Here is a 17,369-nt window from a genome sequence, read left to right on the forward strand (position 1 = left end):
TGTTGCAGTTTTTCATTTATTTGAGAATATTTTTGGTAAATCTATCCTTATATCTATAGCTTTTACAACCTCTGTATTCTTTATGCTGAGCATTGCCACAAGCATCATTATTAATATTACAATTAATTCTTAATTCCTTAGCTACAATTTAATTATTTGATCTATTATTATTAATATTATAATTATGAAGTAACTAAGGGATATAGGTTGTATGATATTAATTTGAGTAAGGTAATCATCAGTAGAGATGTAATCTTTGATGAAGGACAATTTTGGAATTGGGAAAAAGGAGTTATCAGGGGCACTGCTAGTGATAATACTGAACTGGTATGTGATAGTGATGATGAACCTATGCATATTGAAGATGAAAGATTGGCTGTTAGGGATACTAGGACATTGCAAGACATTTACAGTAGAAGCAATTTAGCTTTAATTGAGCCTCTAAATTTTTCTAAAGCTAAGTCAGATGAGCATTGAAAAGCAGCAATGGATGCAGAAATGCATATGATTGAGAAAAATAACACTTGGATTATTGTTGACAAACTTGCAGGTCAACATGTGATTGGTGTTAAATGGATTTTTAAAACAAAATTGAATCCAGATGAGTCTATAAATAAATATAAGGTCAGGTTAGTTGTAAAGGGGTTATGCACAAGTGTATGAAGATTTTGAGACTTTTGCCCCTGTAGCTAGACATGACACAATAAGATTACTTACTGCATTGTCAGCTAGGGAAGGTTGGAAAATTTTTCACTTAGATATAAAGTTTGCTTTTTTGAATGGTGTGTTATTTAAGGATATTTACATAGAGCAGCCTGAAGGGTATGTGAAGAAAAGTAATGAAAGCGAAGTTTGCAAGCTGAGAAATGCACTTTATGGTTTGAAATAAACTCTTAAAGCCTGGTATGAGAGGATAGATGAACATTTTAAGAACTGAGGCTTTGTTAGGAGTGTGAATGAGCATACTTTATATGTCAAGAAGCCAAATGAGGTGATTATGTTGATTGTTGCCCTTTATGTTGATGACATGTTGATAACAGGGCCAGACAAAGCTTATTTGGAAGATTTCAAGACACAAATGAGGAGTGTTTTTGAAATGACAGACTTGGGACTAATGTCTTATTTTCTAGGCATGGAGGTGTTGCAATTGCCTAGTCAAATAATCCTACATCAGTTAAAGTATGCCAAGGACATGTTGAAGAAATTCAATATGGACTCATGTAAAGCTGTAGATCTACCATTCAATACTGAAAACCAGTTAAGCAAGGAGGATGAATCAGGGAAAGCTGATGGAATGTTGTATAGAAGCATGGTAGGCTCTCTGTTACACCTGTCAGCTACTAGACTTGATATTATGTTTCCTACAAATCTGCTTTCCAAGTTCATGCAAAATCTATCTGTTTGTCACTTTACTGCTGTAAAAAGGGTTCTCAGGTGCATTAAAGATACTGTGGAATTTGGCTTACATTACATGAAAGATGAAAGCAGTGAGTTAATAGGCTATAGTGATAGTGATTGGGCAAGGATGAAAGCACCAATTTTCACTTGAGCATTGAAACATCTATCTAACTCAATGAATAACCTCTCATTTTAAGTGATATGATTTGAGCATCCACTATTTATGAGCCACACATTATTGGTTAAAGAAGTGTCATCTGTCCTGGCCATGAATAGCAATTCTTCATTCTTAATTACTAGCTCAACTACAGCTGCACTCTCCTCAGTAACCACAGACTTCTTTGATTTACAAACCTTTTTCACATGTCCCATTTGACCACAAGACCTACACTTTACATTAGGTCGATACTAGCAATAATTGCTTGTGTGATTTTTCTTTTTACAATGGGGACAATGGGGACAAGGTGGATATCTGTTACCTTTACCTTGCTTGCTGGTTCTAGATTTATTTCCTTTACTATCGGATTTCTTTTGATTCCCACCTTTAACTTCAAACCCTTAGTTTTGGCTATTAATGCATTTTCTACAAACTCTTCACTCCTGATAACTCGTCTTTGTTCGTGAGCTATTAAGGGATTTACTAACTTGGTAATAGTGATTCTTGACAAGTCTTTAGCATCTTCCAAAGAAGAAATCTTGGCTTCGAATTTCTCTGAAAGACTAAATAAAATTTTATTAACCACTTTTCTTTCATTCGGATCTTCTCCCAACAACCTCAGCTAGTGTACAATTTTCATAACCTTGTCAATATACTCCTTAACACTCTCATCATCTTTCATTTTTAGCACCTCAAATTCTCTCAAAAAATTCAATACATGAATTTGCATAGTTTGTTCACTGCCCTGAAATTTTTCCCTAAGTTTATCCCAAACCTTTTTAGGATTATCAAAAGTCATTATTCTTGTAAAATTTGAATCAGAAACAGCAGAGTGTAAACAAAAAGTGCTTTGTACCTCTTTGCTACATCTTCACTGTACTGCTTAATTTGAGCCAAGGTTAGGTTTGCATGTCCCTAAACCAGTGGATCTCCCCAAATTTCAATCACTTCTCACAAATCAAATGCTCTGAGAAATGCTTTCATCTTAATTATCCAAATCGGGTAATTTTTTTCGAAAAAGATCGGTGGTGCCGACTCATTGTAACTGGATGAAGCCATGACTCAATCAATACAAACAAAAACAATGAACAACAGAAGAAAAACAGAGTCTTGAGGCCCCTTAAAAACTAAAATGCTCTGATACCATTTTATTGAAAAACTCAAGAAAAACAAAGAGAAAAACTAAATAAAGAAGAGGAAATAAGTGAAAAACTAACTCACATGCTTTATTTCCAACTATGTTAAAACTTTTATATTGGATTACAACTAAAACAACTGAACCTCATAAAGATCGATCTTTGTAAATAAAATTAAAACAGATTTTTAACAAGATTCACAACTACCAATTACAACAGATTCTAGAAGCAGTAAAACATTATTGATAAAACGACATGAGAACTTGAGTTTCAACTAATATACTTAAATGACTCATGAACAATCGTTTAATTAACACTGATAATATCAAAATGATACAAATATTTACGTTTTACTACCAACCAACACAGCTACAATTTAATAAAGTTTTTAACACTTCTGTCAGCCCAGGTTTCAAGCACTTTTCAACACACCGAAGGACTCAACTTATAATTTATGTATATAAACATAAATATCCTAAATCAAGGATTATCGTGCAAATAATGTGCAACAATATTATTTTTAGGATTATCGTACAAATAATGTGCTTTCAGGATATTAGTGCAATAAGCTTAATATTAATAGTTTCAAGATGGGTGAATTGAAATATTTTTATATATTTGAACATTCTTTCTGAATTTTGAGAAAATAGAATTCTCTTAAGTTAAATCTCTAATTTGAAAATAAACAAAACAATTGATTTCTTGTGAAGTAAAAGAAGTAGGTAAACGTAAATGAAATTTAAAAGAGTAAGAAATGAAGGAAAAATCAATACAATAATTTTTATAAAGGTTTGGTCTTTTTGCTTACGTCCTCTCTTTTAGATTCAGGAGTTTAAAATTCACTATTAAAATGAAATTTAATATAATACATTTTTATGGTTAAAGTATAATCACTTCACCTTTTATCTTGGTTAAGGTATAGTACTTAATTTTCACATTTCCAATTGGTTAAGGTATAACCACTTTAAGTGAATACAATAAAATATGAAAGTGCAGTTGAGATGCCTCTACAAAGTTGAATAGTAAATTAAGTACAATGTTTGGTGAGAAAGAACATAAGTAAAAATGGCTTTATAAGTGGTACAATGGAAGACTTAAATTCAAGAGGAGAAGTACAAGAGCATTGAATGGTTTGAGATGAAGTTTTTCTTGGAGTTGTGTTTCAATGTCTTTTAACCTTCATAAATGTTGAGCGACCTTGTTTTTATAGTTGCTAAAGCTTCAAAAGTAGTTGCGAGTGCATTAAATGTGAAAATAGTCATTCTTCTTTTCATTTAAAGTTCCAACGGTCATATTGTATCGATATATATTTGAATGTATCAATACATTCCTCTTTTATTTTTGAACTCCTGCTATGATGTATCGATACATTTTGCCATATATCGATACTTTTTAACTTTTCTACAAAGTTTGTTTATTCTGTTGAAAATGTATTGATACTCTTGACATAACAAGCATTCTATTGAAAATGTATAAAGTATCGATACATTAGTATCGATCCACTTGAGAAATGTATCGATACTTTTGAAGCATTAAGCATTCTATTGCATTTTTATCAATACATTTAAGAATGTATCGATAGATTGAGTTTGATTTTTCAAAATTTGACTTTTGTTAAGAACATGTATCGATTGATTTTAAAATCTATCGATATTCGTCCAAATGTATTTATATATGAAGCACATGCATCGATAGATTTGTATCAGAATATATTTTTCAAAGTCTTTTTTATTGTATTTCTTTTCAAACTTATTTGAAAGTGTTAAGAAATTTTTAAACTTGATATTTCAAGATTTAAATGAATTTTGATCATTTTCTTTTGTCATTTCAAAACACGAGATCAATTTGAAAACTATAAAGCTAATACAGGATTATCCTGAACATCTTATTTAAACAAAATTGTTAATAAATAAAGAATATTATATTATAAATACTCTAAATTTATACCATATTTAACAGGAAGAAATTAAGTCATTACTTTTGTTAAAATCTTAGTGGACATTATTACTTTTGTTTTTGTATATTGAAATAGGATTGGTTTTTTACCAAATTGATAAGTGCATTGTTTTTGTGCAAGAAACTCCTAATAACAATAGGACTTGTGCTGCTTTACTTAGATTAATTCTTAATTCCTTCGCCACAACATTAGAATATTTTAAGAAATTTTAAACACAAAGGGTTTTATTTGTATTAGCAAGTCAAGAATTGATGGATCATGGAAAAAAGGAATTTAAAAAAAAAATCAAGAATTGATAAAAAAAATTTTGTACGATTTGGATTCCACATGTCCAAATAAGGGACACAAGGGTATTATTTGTATTAGCAAGTCAAGAATTGATGGATTCATGTGTTTAAAATTCTTCCATGTCTTTGATATGAGGAAGATCATTGACGGTTATAACGAAAATCCACTTTTTACATCTGAGAATCTCTGGCGACAAACTTGCAGCTAAGCCTTTGATTTTGTGTGTGATTCTCAATAGGTTTTCATTTCTTTGTGTGTTGTTAGGCTTTAATTTTTTTTTTTCTGGGCTCAAAAGCCTTTGATTTCTTTGTATGGGTCTAGAAAGCAATGGAAGATTGATTTCTTTTTATGGGTCCTGAAAGTGATGAAAGATTGCAGCATTCGGTTTTTTTCAGGGAAAGGAGAGTTGGGCCCGTTTGGACATTTCTTACAAGTATTTACTTTTTTTATTTAGAAAAATTTTAAAGATGTGTTTGACTTGTAAGAAGAAAAAAAGTAAAAATAAAATAATTATTTGGTAGGAGAAAATAAATAATTATTATATAATTTGATTGATAAGAATGGAATAGGGAATTTTTTTTGTTCAATAAGAATAAGGCAGTAAAAATTGTTATTATATAATTTGATTGACAAAATAAGATAATAATTATTATAAATTATTTTGATGTTTGATTTACTGGAATAATTTTAGGAATAATTAAAGAATAAGTTATAAATGATAAAATATTTATTATTTTAAAAATTTATTAAAATATTAGTAAATTGTTATTTAAATTTTAATATGATTATTTATTATATATTTTATTTTAAAACATTAATAATTTATAATTAAAATATTAATGTCGTTATTTTATTTTATTCTTTATTTTTAAAATATTAACATATTAATTTTAATTTAATTTTTAAATTTAAAATATTAACTTTTTATAATTTAGAATTAAAACTCAAGATTTTTTAATTTAAATTTATTTTATTTTCCTTTCTCTCGTTGACGGGTCATCGGAGATGTAGCCAACCGGCGTAAGGGAGCACTAAATTGACACTATCTGCAGTCGAATCTGGTCGTGGACTGCCAATTTGGATCGCGTGAATCTGGTTAGGGAGCATTGGATTTGGCATTTTTGCAGCCGGATTTGATCGAGAACACCAAATCTGACGTTTCTGTAGCCAAATGCAACGGAGGTGTTGGATTCAACGCTTTCACGGCTCGATTTGGTCGGGGAGCACCAAATCGGCACCACCCACGACCAAATCCAGCCATGAAGATATCGGTTTTGCCCGCCACCGCCTCTGCTGTTGCCCTTTGCTATCCTCTGCGGTGGAAGAAATTTAGTGAGAGGAGAGAGGCAGATATGCAAAGAGAGAAAGAAATTGGAAGAAATGAATAAATTATAGTTATTATAGTATGATAATTTTTAAAATTGATAGAAGTCATTTACATCTATTAACATTTTCAACTTATTTTTAACTTTCAGGAATTTACTTTTTTTTTTTTTTTTAAATCAGCAAGAATTACCATTACTAAAGAGGTCGGCAATGACTATTCCCCTTTTCCTTGAATCATTCTTTTCAACAAAATAACGTTTTAAAGAAAAAAGTAAGAATAAGAGAATGATTATTCTATTCTCGAGCCAAACATGCTATAAATGTTGTTTGATAAATTACAAGAGGACAATCTGTGATAAATTTAATCAGTAAGACTTATATAGTATAACATTAGATGTGGGTCTTTGCCCTGGTTAAACCCTGCTATCCTACAAAATTTTGGGCAAACCTCTCTTAAATGTCGACAAAACAAAATTGTTGAAGCCCAATTGAGCAGAATCCATCCATCATCAACTATACTTATCAAACAATTATCTATCACCAGTTATTATATTGAGGCAGATCCTTGGGGCCAGTTCCTACTGCAGTATCCATCTTGTAAGCAACCTGATCTTTTGTTTAAGCAATTTCTTCAGCTTCTGAGCTAACATCATCTCCCACTTCCTCTTCATTCTCATCCTTTGCTGAGCCTACCACGGCATCTTCAAGCTCATCTGAAGCATCCTCTTCATTCACAAAACTCCATCCAGGGATGAGTTTTCCTGCTTGTCTGATTACACAGCCATTATCATAGAAACTTTGGGAGATCGTATTATATATACTTCTCCGAGGCTGATCTTCAGGGTGGACACTAGCAGGCCAACTAAGGGTTTCATCATTTGTTCCTCCCATGTGTGTAACTGAAGCACCCTCCTTGTTTTCTTTAGGTTGCTGAGACAGAATCGAAAGGGCAGCTTTAGCGTCACCTACCTTATCACCACTACTTTTCATTTGTAAAGAGGAATTAGCATCAATTCCACAAATTTGTATGCCAGTACCTTCCTGGTGAACTTGATTGTTGAATGCAGGCATCGACAAATTACTTCCATTAACTTCCAAGTTTACACTACTGTTTGTCATGACGAACGGGATCTCACCATTACCTTTCTGGGTACTAGAAGTAGATTGAGCTGTTTTTTGTCTATCTTCCAACTTGTTCAGAGCAACTTTCTCAAAAACAAGACCTCGAGCCTCAGGTTGAACTTTACCTGCTGCAGGCTTTCTAACTCTAGCTCGAGGATGAGACTCATCAGGAGAAGCTGACACATCAACTGAAGCAACTGATCTCTTAGGTCTCCCTCTCTTTGATGCCGCTCCAGATAAGCCAGTTCGAATAACATGAGCAGCAGGCTCATCCACAGATGGTTTCAAAGATGAAATTTCAGCTTCAAGCTTTATTAAGCGGCTCTTGTAATCAGCTATTTCTGATTGCAATTGACCAATTACACTCCATAGCTGAACATTCTCAACTGACTGCAAATGGAAGCAGATAAAATAGTGTTATAATCATAGTTAGAAGAGTGGAAACCTAACTAAAATAACAGATTAGGTGAAGAAAAGACAACTACTTGAGCTTCCCAAAGTTGTTGGTGCTTCTGGGAAAGTTTTGCTGTAGGCCTGATTATTCCTCTTTGAGAGGATTCTCCAAAGGTTGCTGAGCAATTAGGCATTGCTGGAGGTGCTGAAGAAAAGTAGCCATAACCTCCCGGGGAAGTATAGTTGAAAGATGGCTGAGATTGTTGACCATGAGCCCACCAAGAAGAGGGATCCCAAGGACCTATTAACATGAAAACTCCACCATTATATATATGACTCAACTCATGCATTTAGCAACTTCTTGAAGACTAATTTACAGACTATGCAACATAAATTAGAACAATACACGAGTCAATCACTAATCATATAGCATCATATATTCATTGATAATCAATTTTCAATCAAGATGAGATGTCAAAAAGTCATTTTTCACTATTTACAATCATGCAGTATGATGTGAGATGATAAACATGAATCAGAAATAATTGCCTTGTATTACTAGTTACAAAAGTACTTAAGTTGAAATACTACCTGGAAAACCCGGGTATGGACCAAAATGGTAACAGAGATTTGGAACTTGCTGTTGGCTTCTTGAGGTGGTTCCTCCAATTATAGCAGAAGGTTGGCAGCTAGCATCAACTGTTGGAATGGAAGTGAATGGCTGAAATGTGGCAGGCACACTTACTGCAGGAAATTGGTAACTATGTCGCTGAGGCAGCCAAAAGGGTGTGGTCGATTGGGCTAAATGGCCCTGCAGGATCGGATGATTAGGGGTATTTGGCTGCAATGTTGCTACTTGCTGCCATCGACTTACAAGGCTTGGTGCACAAGGTCTTGGATTCAAGGAAGACTGCTCTGCAGCATGTTGAGTGGTGCACGTCCATTGGAGAATATGTGGGTATTGCTCATTTAAGGAAGAAAGATTTTCTTCTGAGGGGCTCCCAGTTTTGGTATTCTTTGCTGCAAGCGCCTCGTTGGATTGATTTTGTTCTTCCTTGCTCTGTCATGATCAAGTTCACCTCATTAAAATTGGAAAATAATATGCACACTCAACAACATCACTCATCTCACTAAAGCCATCCATCAGCTGCAAAGTGGAAATGGATGGGTCAAATGGGATGAGAGGAAATGGTGATTGCTCATAACATTTAATTTTCATTGTAATTAATAGAAACATGAAAAAAAAAAACATAATTATCTAGCTCATACATTTAGCATTATGCAACTAATACAACTTGACCTGTTCAACACTATCGCCTAAGATTAGAAATCAGAACAATAGCAACAAAAGCATAAAGAATGTGAACGAGTTCTCACTCCAATATGTTAAAATGAAAATTAGTCTTGTTCTTATCATCCAAAACAATGGGAAAACAATTTGACACAGAGATTTTTTCTTTTTGTTCTTATCATCTAAAATACAGAGGGAGACGCCATGTTTAAATAGGAAGAACAAATAAAATAAGACAAACCCTTTTAAGAACAAAAGAAAAGAGGAGAAGGGGCACATACCAAGAGGTCATTTGAGGCAGGTTCTTGACTAGAAGGAGTCACAAGTTTCTGATGCTTCTTCTTCTTTTCCATGGCATTAACAGAGTAGTTTTTTAGAAGCTCAAAAACCTATCTTTTATGGATGAATGTGGAGAAAGTTAACTGCTGTAGGTAAAATGCTACATTACCCTAAAAAGAAGGAGAGAGAGAGAGAGAGAGAGAGAGAGAGAGGGTCAAAGCCATTAAAAGAGCAGGACAAGTGCCCGAATGTCTTCTTCAGCACAAAGAGAATGTGAAGGAATATTTTACAGCTTGTTTCCCTGTTTCTTGTTCTTGCCGCAGACTTGTCCTTGTGTCACTGCTGCAAATCAAGTAATAATAGTAATTAAAAGGAAAAAGAACAATATCATAAATAGTATTCCTTTATTGACTAATTGATCATTATTTATTTATGAAATATTAGTTGGCGGTGAACATATTTTAAGGTTTATCAAAACCTTTCTATGTTTAATCTATTGTTTCAAAAAAGTAAGGAAATTAGTGCATTGAACAAAAACATCAATAATAAGTTTACTTTATTCATTTATGGAGTGCGACAGAAAATGGCCCAGCACGTGCGGTAGAGTATTAAATGAAAAATTTTTAGATCAAATGCTTGATATTTTTCTGTTGGCGATTAAGTGCAAATTTTCTCATGCAAGTAGTAAAAGTTTTGAAATTGCTTCGGTTTCAGCAAAATGCCTTGGAAACTAAGAAGCGGAGGCAGTTTTCCTCTTCCGCTTGCAGCGGGCCAATGGGAACCATGAGGGGAAGACACAGGCAACTTACATTGATATCTTGCTTCGGGCGCTGATATCTTGCTTTCTTGTTTTTCCAATTTGCTTAATTTGTTAGCCACTGGCTTCTAATTCATGAAAATTATATACACAATGGACAGAGCAAGTAGCCAACTTCTACCAGAACCAAGCAAAATTGTTGTACCAAGGTTTGATTTATAATCATTGTGGAGGAGGGAAATATTAGTCCTAGTAGGGGAGCAAGAGCATGGAAAGGAACGTTTGCTGTGTGGAAGACCGCCCCCTCAAAATTTTACTTTGGTCAAAGCTGCATTATGTTTGCTTAGATATGATCAGAAGCTCAAACAAGTATACCTTTTCCCAATGCCTCCTCTAATTATGTACCTGCACGTGTGCTCTACGAAGGGTGAAGAAAATTAGTAAAAGTACTAGTTTTTTAAAAACACAAAAAGACAGAAAACGCCAGGGAAAATGGAGAAGAAAAAGAAAGCAAAGAAAGCCGACCATGTGAGCCAAGGAAACGCTTTAAGGCCCACTCATTCCCTCTGTCAAAATCCAGAGCTCAATGGGTTTTAACCCTGTGACAGATTAACCTTCATCTGCTCTAAAACATTCCATTGCATTGAGCTTCGGCTCGCGATGGCATCCCGTGGGAGTTCCCAGGCAGGCGCTGGGACCTTCGGGGTTCAGATTAGTACTTAGCAGTCGGGACTCGGGACTTGGGAGGGGTAAAGTCGATCTCACAATTGTAATATTAAAAAAAAAAGTCCAATTTCGAAACCATCAATAGCTTTAGATATGCTTTGAATAAGATCAAAATGTAAGCTTTAAACTCCAAAAAAAAAAAAAAAGGAAAAAACATATGAAAAATAACACAACAGAAGCGTTACTTTCATAAAATAAATTTTATAAACTTATCCACAGAAACAGCATACTTGGATGAAAAATGTGAATCCATCCAGAAAAGTAACAGCTATTGTGGACTGCATTCCCAACTTTAAACTTTATTTGAAATAGGAGCCTTACCCCCCTGATAAAGGTAGCTCAAACCTTCCTGTTTTCATGATACAAATTTATCACACAAACACCTAACAAAAAGTAGATTTCAGCAGTTTAGATTGGAAACACAAACTGGTATCTACCAATCAACCTGTTCTGAAACTTATTAAACAACCATTTCAGGGTTCATACTTCATAATACCATAATACGTGTACTGTTAAAAGTGATGCCATTTTATATGAATAAGCAAATCTTGGAACACAAAGCCACAAGCATATATCATTGATAAAAGTTTTTAGTGCAGCAACAAAGTCAAGCTACTTCAACAAAGCAAAGCAGGACCTCAAGTCAGATAACTAGAATACATGTCCACCTATTATGAAAGATAGTAACACCAGACATCACTCAAGAAAATCAGACTAACGGACCAGAAACACACATTCAATTCTTAGTACTCATCTCCCTCATCACCATCTTCACCCTCGGCAGACTCAGCACCTACCTCCTCATAATCCTTCTCCAAGGCAGCAAGATCCTCACGGGCTTCGGAGAACTCACCTTCCTCTATGCCCTCACCAACATTTTTTTTTGAAGATTAAAAGTATTTCCAATAAAGCAGAGTGAAATCCCCTATGTACACAAAAAGGAAGGGACTAGGAGAGACTTGGTCCAGGTGCCCTTCCTGAAGCTTGGCATACAAAAAAGCCAGCTGAAAACAAAATACTATACAACTACAAAATATGATATTAGCAAGACTCAAAGAAGTTACAGCCACCCTTAACAGCCAGAAAGGGCGAAGGGAGAGCAAGAGTGAGAAACATGGCCATTTTGGATGTTTCTCCTTCTTGCAAATCCATACACAAGCAAAACAACCCAAAAAGCTGTCCGCCTTATCATGCAAAAAGTGATCTGCACCAGCAACATAGCAGTAAACAGTCAAAAGCACGCCCAATCACTCAAGCAGTTATGGAAACACACAGAGCAGATCATGGCCATGTTCACCAACATACCAGTGCACAAATGCCCTCTTTGCATACATGAGGTCAAACTTGTAGTCAATACAAGAGAACACCTCTGCAAAACTGGTGGAGTTGGAGATCATACACACAGCTCTCTGCACCTTAGCAAGATCACCATCCGGAACAACAGTTGGAGGCAGGTAGGTAATGCCACACTTGAATCCAGTTGGGCACCAGTCAACAAATTGGATTGTACGCTTAGTTTTGATGGTGGCCACAGCAGCATTAACATCCTTAGGCACATCACCTCTATACGAAGCAGCAAGCTATGTACTTGCCATGGCGAGGATCACACTTGGCCATCATCAATGATGGCTCAAATGCACTGTTGGTGATCTCTGCAACAGACAGCTGCTCATGGTAGGCCTTCTCAGCTGAGATGACAGGAGCATAAGAAGAAAGCATGAAGTGAATCCTGGGGTATGACACAAGGTTGGTCTGAAATTCACTCACATCCACATTTTTTTGTTTTTGAAAGGCTGAGATTTTATTGCTAAAAAATCTCCAAATGGAGACTTACAGGAAGCAAGGTCACAAGTGGCTTGCTTGAAAACAAAAGGAATTCCCAGCAGGGAGGATTGGCAGAACTTAGAAAAGATCTTGACGAGCCTTCAGACATCAATCATACCAGAAAAAATAACAAAGAAATCAAAGCCAATATAGGCTTGCCCCAACTAATCTGGGACACTATGACAAAGAAGATTAGTCCATATTCCCTGATAAGACAAAGTAGATATTCAACAGACATGACAACAAAATATACCTGAGAAACTAGACGGTTAAGGTTGGTGTAAGTAGGACGCTCAATGTCAAGAGAGAGCCTGCATATATCATATATGCCTTCATTATCAAGTAACACAGCAACATCTGTATGTTCCAGAAGGGAATGGGTAGATAGGACACTGTTATAGGGCTCAACGAAAGAGGTTGAAACCTGTGGTGAGGGATACACAGTGAACACAATCTTGGACTTCTTGCCATAGTCCACTGAGAGACGTTCCAGCAGAAGGAACCAAGTCCTGAACCAGTACCTCCACCAACAGCATTAAAAACAAGGAACCCTTGTAGACATTGGTATGTTCTTTAGCTTTTTTTAAGCACTGAGACATTGGTATTACGAAAAATTATTCTTCTTCCAAGAATAAGATATTATCACTAGCTATATCTTATATGATCAATTAACTACTAGTATTGGTATGAATTCCTATTCCTGGGTTGTAATCATGAAGCTTCTTTGTGTTGAAGGACAGATCACACACAATAATAAAACCTGCATGCTTTCTGATATGTTTATGTCGGTATTTATGACATATTATATTAGTGAAGTACAAAACGGGTCTTTGGTAATTAATCTTGCTGTACAAGCATACTAGTGTTATGAAAAAATTTGCCCACCGCAGATTAAAACTTTCAGGCTTGCGTCATATTGTCCACATGTACAATTCTTTTGCCAAATGTCCAAAATTAAGCAGGCCAACTGTCAACCGAAGACCCCCTTTGGGAGGGACAATTTTCATAGTCGTTCTATTGGTAATTTATCCGCGTCTACAATTTAGTTATAAAAATTTGAAAATTAAAGGTATAATATTTGTAAAAGTTTTTAAATTATTTTAAAAATTTTAAATAAAATTTTAAACTTTTTTTACGTTCAATCAAATCTTTATTTTTTTATATTGAACTAAATAAATTTTTATATTTTTATTTTAAATCAAATAAGCTTTTATAATTAATGATTGACTTGGTTTATATGTCGTTTGTCATTTGTCATTTTATGTCATGTAAGGTTGATGAGGAATGCTAACATATTATAATTAATAATAATGTGACATGTTAATATATTATAATTGATGATAATGTAACATGCTAATGTAACATTATAACATGGTTATAAGATATTTTTACTCTCCACATTAGTGGTATGTTAGTGTCATTAGATATAAAATAACTAATGATATTTTATCTAATTACAATTAGTAAATTATTAATCATAAACACTTATTTAACATATTTAATTGAATGTAATAAAAAATAAATTTATTTAAATTTTTTGAATAATTTAAGAAATATTTTAGGCATTATGCAGTTAAAACGTCATAGTTCTATAACCTCAAACTCCAAATAACAAGAGGACTTGGGCAGCTATTTTTGAATCAATTTCTAAGACACAAATTAATTATTTTATTTATTATTATTACTGTTATAATTATTAGCATAATAATCCTAATACCAAAACGACTGAGACTATAACTTCTATATATAAATATACATACCCTAAATTAAGACATTTAAGTATTCACGAGAGCTTCTACAGCAAGAAAGCCACTATTGTTTTCTGTAAGTTTTCGACATCTTTGTTTTCATCTTCTTCTTAATAATTTATTAATTGAGTAACAGAACACTGTCGTATATCAAGACTTAAAATTCAATTATGTTTCTTTATTTTTCTCAAAAACTGAGATGTTGGTGTTACAATATATTAATCTTCTTGTAAGAAATTATCACTAACTATGTCTTATATGATCAATTAATTACTTGTATTTGGTATGAATTCATATTCCTGCTTTGTAATCATGTTTGTGTTAAAGGACAGATCATATAATAAAACCTATATTCTTTGCGATAAGTTTATATTGGTATTTATGACATAGTATGTAGTTATGTACTGCTCAAAAGCTTTAGAAGATTAGTGCAGTTGGAAACTCATGGTTGGTAACTAATCTTGCTGTACAAATATACTAGTGTTATCAAAAAATTTGCCCACCGTCAGATTAAAACTTTCAAGCTTGCATCATATTGCCAAGCATCTTCTTAATACTGTAGTATGTACAAATTGGGGTTTGAGTTTTGATTGATTCTATCTGTTTTCTTTTTCTGGGTTTCTTGCTTTTTAAGAATGGGTAAGAGAAGTTTACAAATAATTGAACTTTGGTGGACCTTAAGTTGTGTTGCCTAACATGGTAATCTTTATAGGTCAACATCTTATCTTATTAGTTGGTTTTAACATTGTAAATCAATTCAACAACTATTAGTATAATAATCCTAGTACAAAAAGGACTCGGTCAACCATTTAGATATATAAACATACTTACCTTAATTAAGAGATTTAAGGATTCATAAGATAGCAATACAATATTTTTTTTTGTAACAAGAATATCATTATTTTTTTGTAAGTTTTTGACATCTTTATTTTCAACTTGTTTTTTGAATTATTTATTAATCGGTGACAAAATATTATCATATATCAAGATTCAAAATTTAATTACATTCTTTATTTTTCTCAAAAACTGAGATGTTGGTATTAGGATATAGTAATCTTCTTCTAACAATAAGCTATTATCACTAGCTATATCTTAAATGATCAATTAACTACTAGTATTTGGTATGAATTTCGATTCCTGGTTTGTAGTAATCAATGATCATGAAGCTTGAAAGCTTTGGGATACTTATTGCTATGGCAATCAATCATCTATGATTGTAACCAGTTAACGTGTTTCTGATGAAGATAAAATTGTGCTTTGTCTTTGATAGGAAAAGCTGTTGGACTAGTGGAAAACTGTGTTCCCACATCGTTGAGCAATGATCAAGAGAGCAAGGAAGGGCAGCAAGAACCATGGTGCAATATTCCAAAAGATCTTTTAGGTTTAACATCGTCATACCTTGTCACTGACGACAGGGCAATTTTTGGCGCTGTTTGTAGAACTTGGCAATTGATCACAAGTGCTTCTAGACCGCTTCCTTGACCTTTTGATTATGCAGATTCTCCACCTCCATGGCTGTGTTCGTTCCGTAATACTGGAAATAACATGGAGAGATGCAAATTCTTTCATCCCATGCATAATGATGCTTATGAGATCAGAATTAATCCAGAAGTATCGAATGCTACGATCTTATTCTCAGGATATGGTTGGTTGCTACTTTCTAAGGGTTATGGACAATTATTTTTGTTTGATCTTACCACAAAACAGAGCATTGACCTTCCCGATTGTTCTGAAGATATGGTATCGGTGATGTCATTCACTTCTTCTCCGGCTTCTCCTGATTGTTTGGTAGTTGGATTATCATCTGTAAGTGATATAGCCGCCTCCTTCACTTATAAACTCGGAGAAGATAGTTGGAATGTATATTTCATTGAACTTGACAGACTATTTCTTACAAAAGATTGTTCTCCAGTTTTTCACAAGGGATTATTCTATTGTTTGGACAGGAAAGGGTGTTTAATAGAATTCAATCCTAATGAACCTGACCAAAGTTGGGATACTTATAAAATGCGCCTCCCTGAGCGAGAGTCAGCAGCTCATCAAACTTTTATGCTGGAAAAAGAAGATAACTTGTTGGCTGTTTTGATTACAGAGGATTCAAAAAGTGTTCATGTCTGTAAGTGGGATGATGAGGAGAAGATGTTCCAGCCAATAAAACGTTTAGGAGACTACATGCTATTCGTTAGTCATGGTGCATCATGTTCCGAAAGGGCTATTGTGAGAGGAACGGGTAACAAAATCTTTTCTCCAACATTTTTTGACAGAAATGGCTCATACGCATTTTACTCGCTTGCTACCAAGAAATACCATTCTTTCTTGAATAATTATTCTCGTGAAAATTTTTATGGAATGAGGGAACTTCATAATAGCTTTTGGTACAGACCATCGTTAACATGTAATAAAATATATAGAATGATAGTCTATTTTTAAAATAGTTTAGGAATACGATTTTTCTTGCTTTGATATTTAATAGTTAAGAAAGCTGACCATGTGAGAAATACAAATAAAAATAAAAATAAAAATTGCTTTGATTTTTCTTGAATAGGGGACTTTCTGGGTTCAGATTAGTACTTAGCAGTCGGGACTTGGGACTTGGGACTTGGGAGGGGTAAAGTCGATCTCACAATTGTAGAAGTAAAAATAAAAATTCCTATTTCCAAACCATCAATAGGTTTAGATATGCTTCGAATGAGACCAAAATGTACGTTTTAAACTCCAAAGAAAGTATGAAAAACAAATAATGCGACGGAAGCATTATTTTCATAAAATAAATGTTATAAATTTATCCAGAGAAACAGCATACTTGGATGACAAATGTGAATCCGTCCAGAAAAGTAACAGCTATTGTGGACTGCATACCCGACTTCGAACTTTTTCTGAAATTGGAGCCTTACGCCTCTGATAAATGTAGCTCAAACCTTTCTGTTTTTATGATACAAAATTATCACACAACCACTTAAACAGAAA

At 33.9% G+C, this 17,369-nt stretch overlaps 1 protein-coding gene and 2 pseudogenes across 2 annotated transcripts; 1 reads left to right on the forward strand and 2 right to left on the reverse strand.

The window, feature by feature from the left end:
- Nucleotides 1–6,578: 6,578 nt before the first annotated feature.
- LOC18611366 (uncharacterized) lies at nucleotides 6,579–9,500 on the reverse strand (annotated as a pseudogene). The gene is made up of 4 exons (XR_016023349.1): nucleotides 9,350–9,500; nucleotides 8,369–8,837; nucleotides 7,870–8,078; nucleotides 6,579–7,774 (listed from the first exon to the last, which is right to left on the reverse strand). The product of XR_016023349.1 is annotated as an uncharacterized LOC18611366 (transcript).
- Nucleotides 9,501–11,390: 1,890 nt separating this feature from the next.
- Nucleotides 11,391–13,661, reverse strand: LOC18611367 (tubulin alpha-3 chain-like; annotated as a pseudogene).
- A 1,376-nt stretch (nucleotides 13,662–15,037) lies between these two features.
- Nucleotides 15,038–16,970, forward strand: LOC18611368 (F-box/kelch-repeat protein At1g57790-like). Its single transcript, XM_088809553.1, has 4 exons — nucleotides 15,038–15,041; nucleotides 15,673–15,783; nucleotides 15,901–16,632; nucleotides 16,966–16,970. The coding sequence occupies exons 1-4, from the start codon at nucleotides 15,038–15,040 to the stop codon at nucleotides 16,968–16,970; spliced, it is 852 nt and encodes a 283-aa protein (XP_088665679.1).
- Nucleotides 16,971–17,369: the final 399 nt, after the last annotated feature.

This window comes from Theobroma cacao, chromosome 1 (assembly GCF_053813885.1).
Source record: "Theobroma cacao isolate CCN51 chromosome 1, ASM5381388v1, whole genome shotgun sequence".
Lineage (NCBI taxonomy): Eukaryota > Viridiplantae > Streptophyta > Magnoliopsida > Malvales > Malvaceae > Theobroma > Theobroma cacao.

Excerpts from the sequence above, each read along its gene's own strand:
- LOC18611368 (XM_088809553.1), top strand. Across the intron at positions 15,784-15,900 it reads TATTCCAAAAGATCTTTTAG|ATTCTCCACCTCCATGGCTG; the intron begins GTTTAACATCGT and ends TTGATTATGCAG.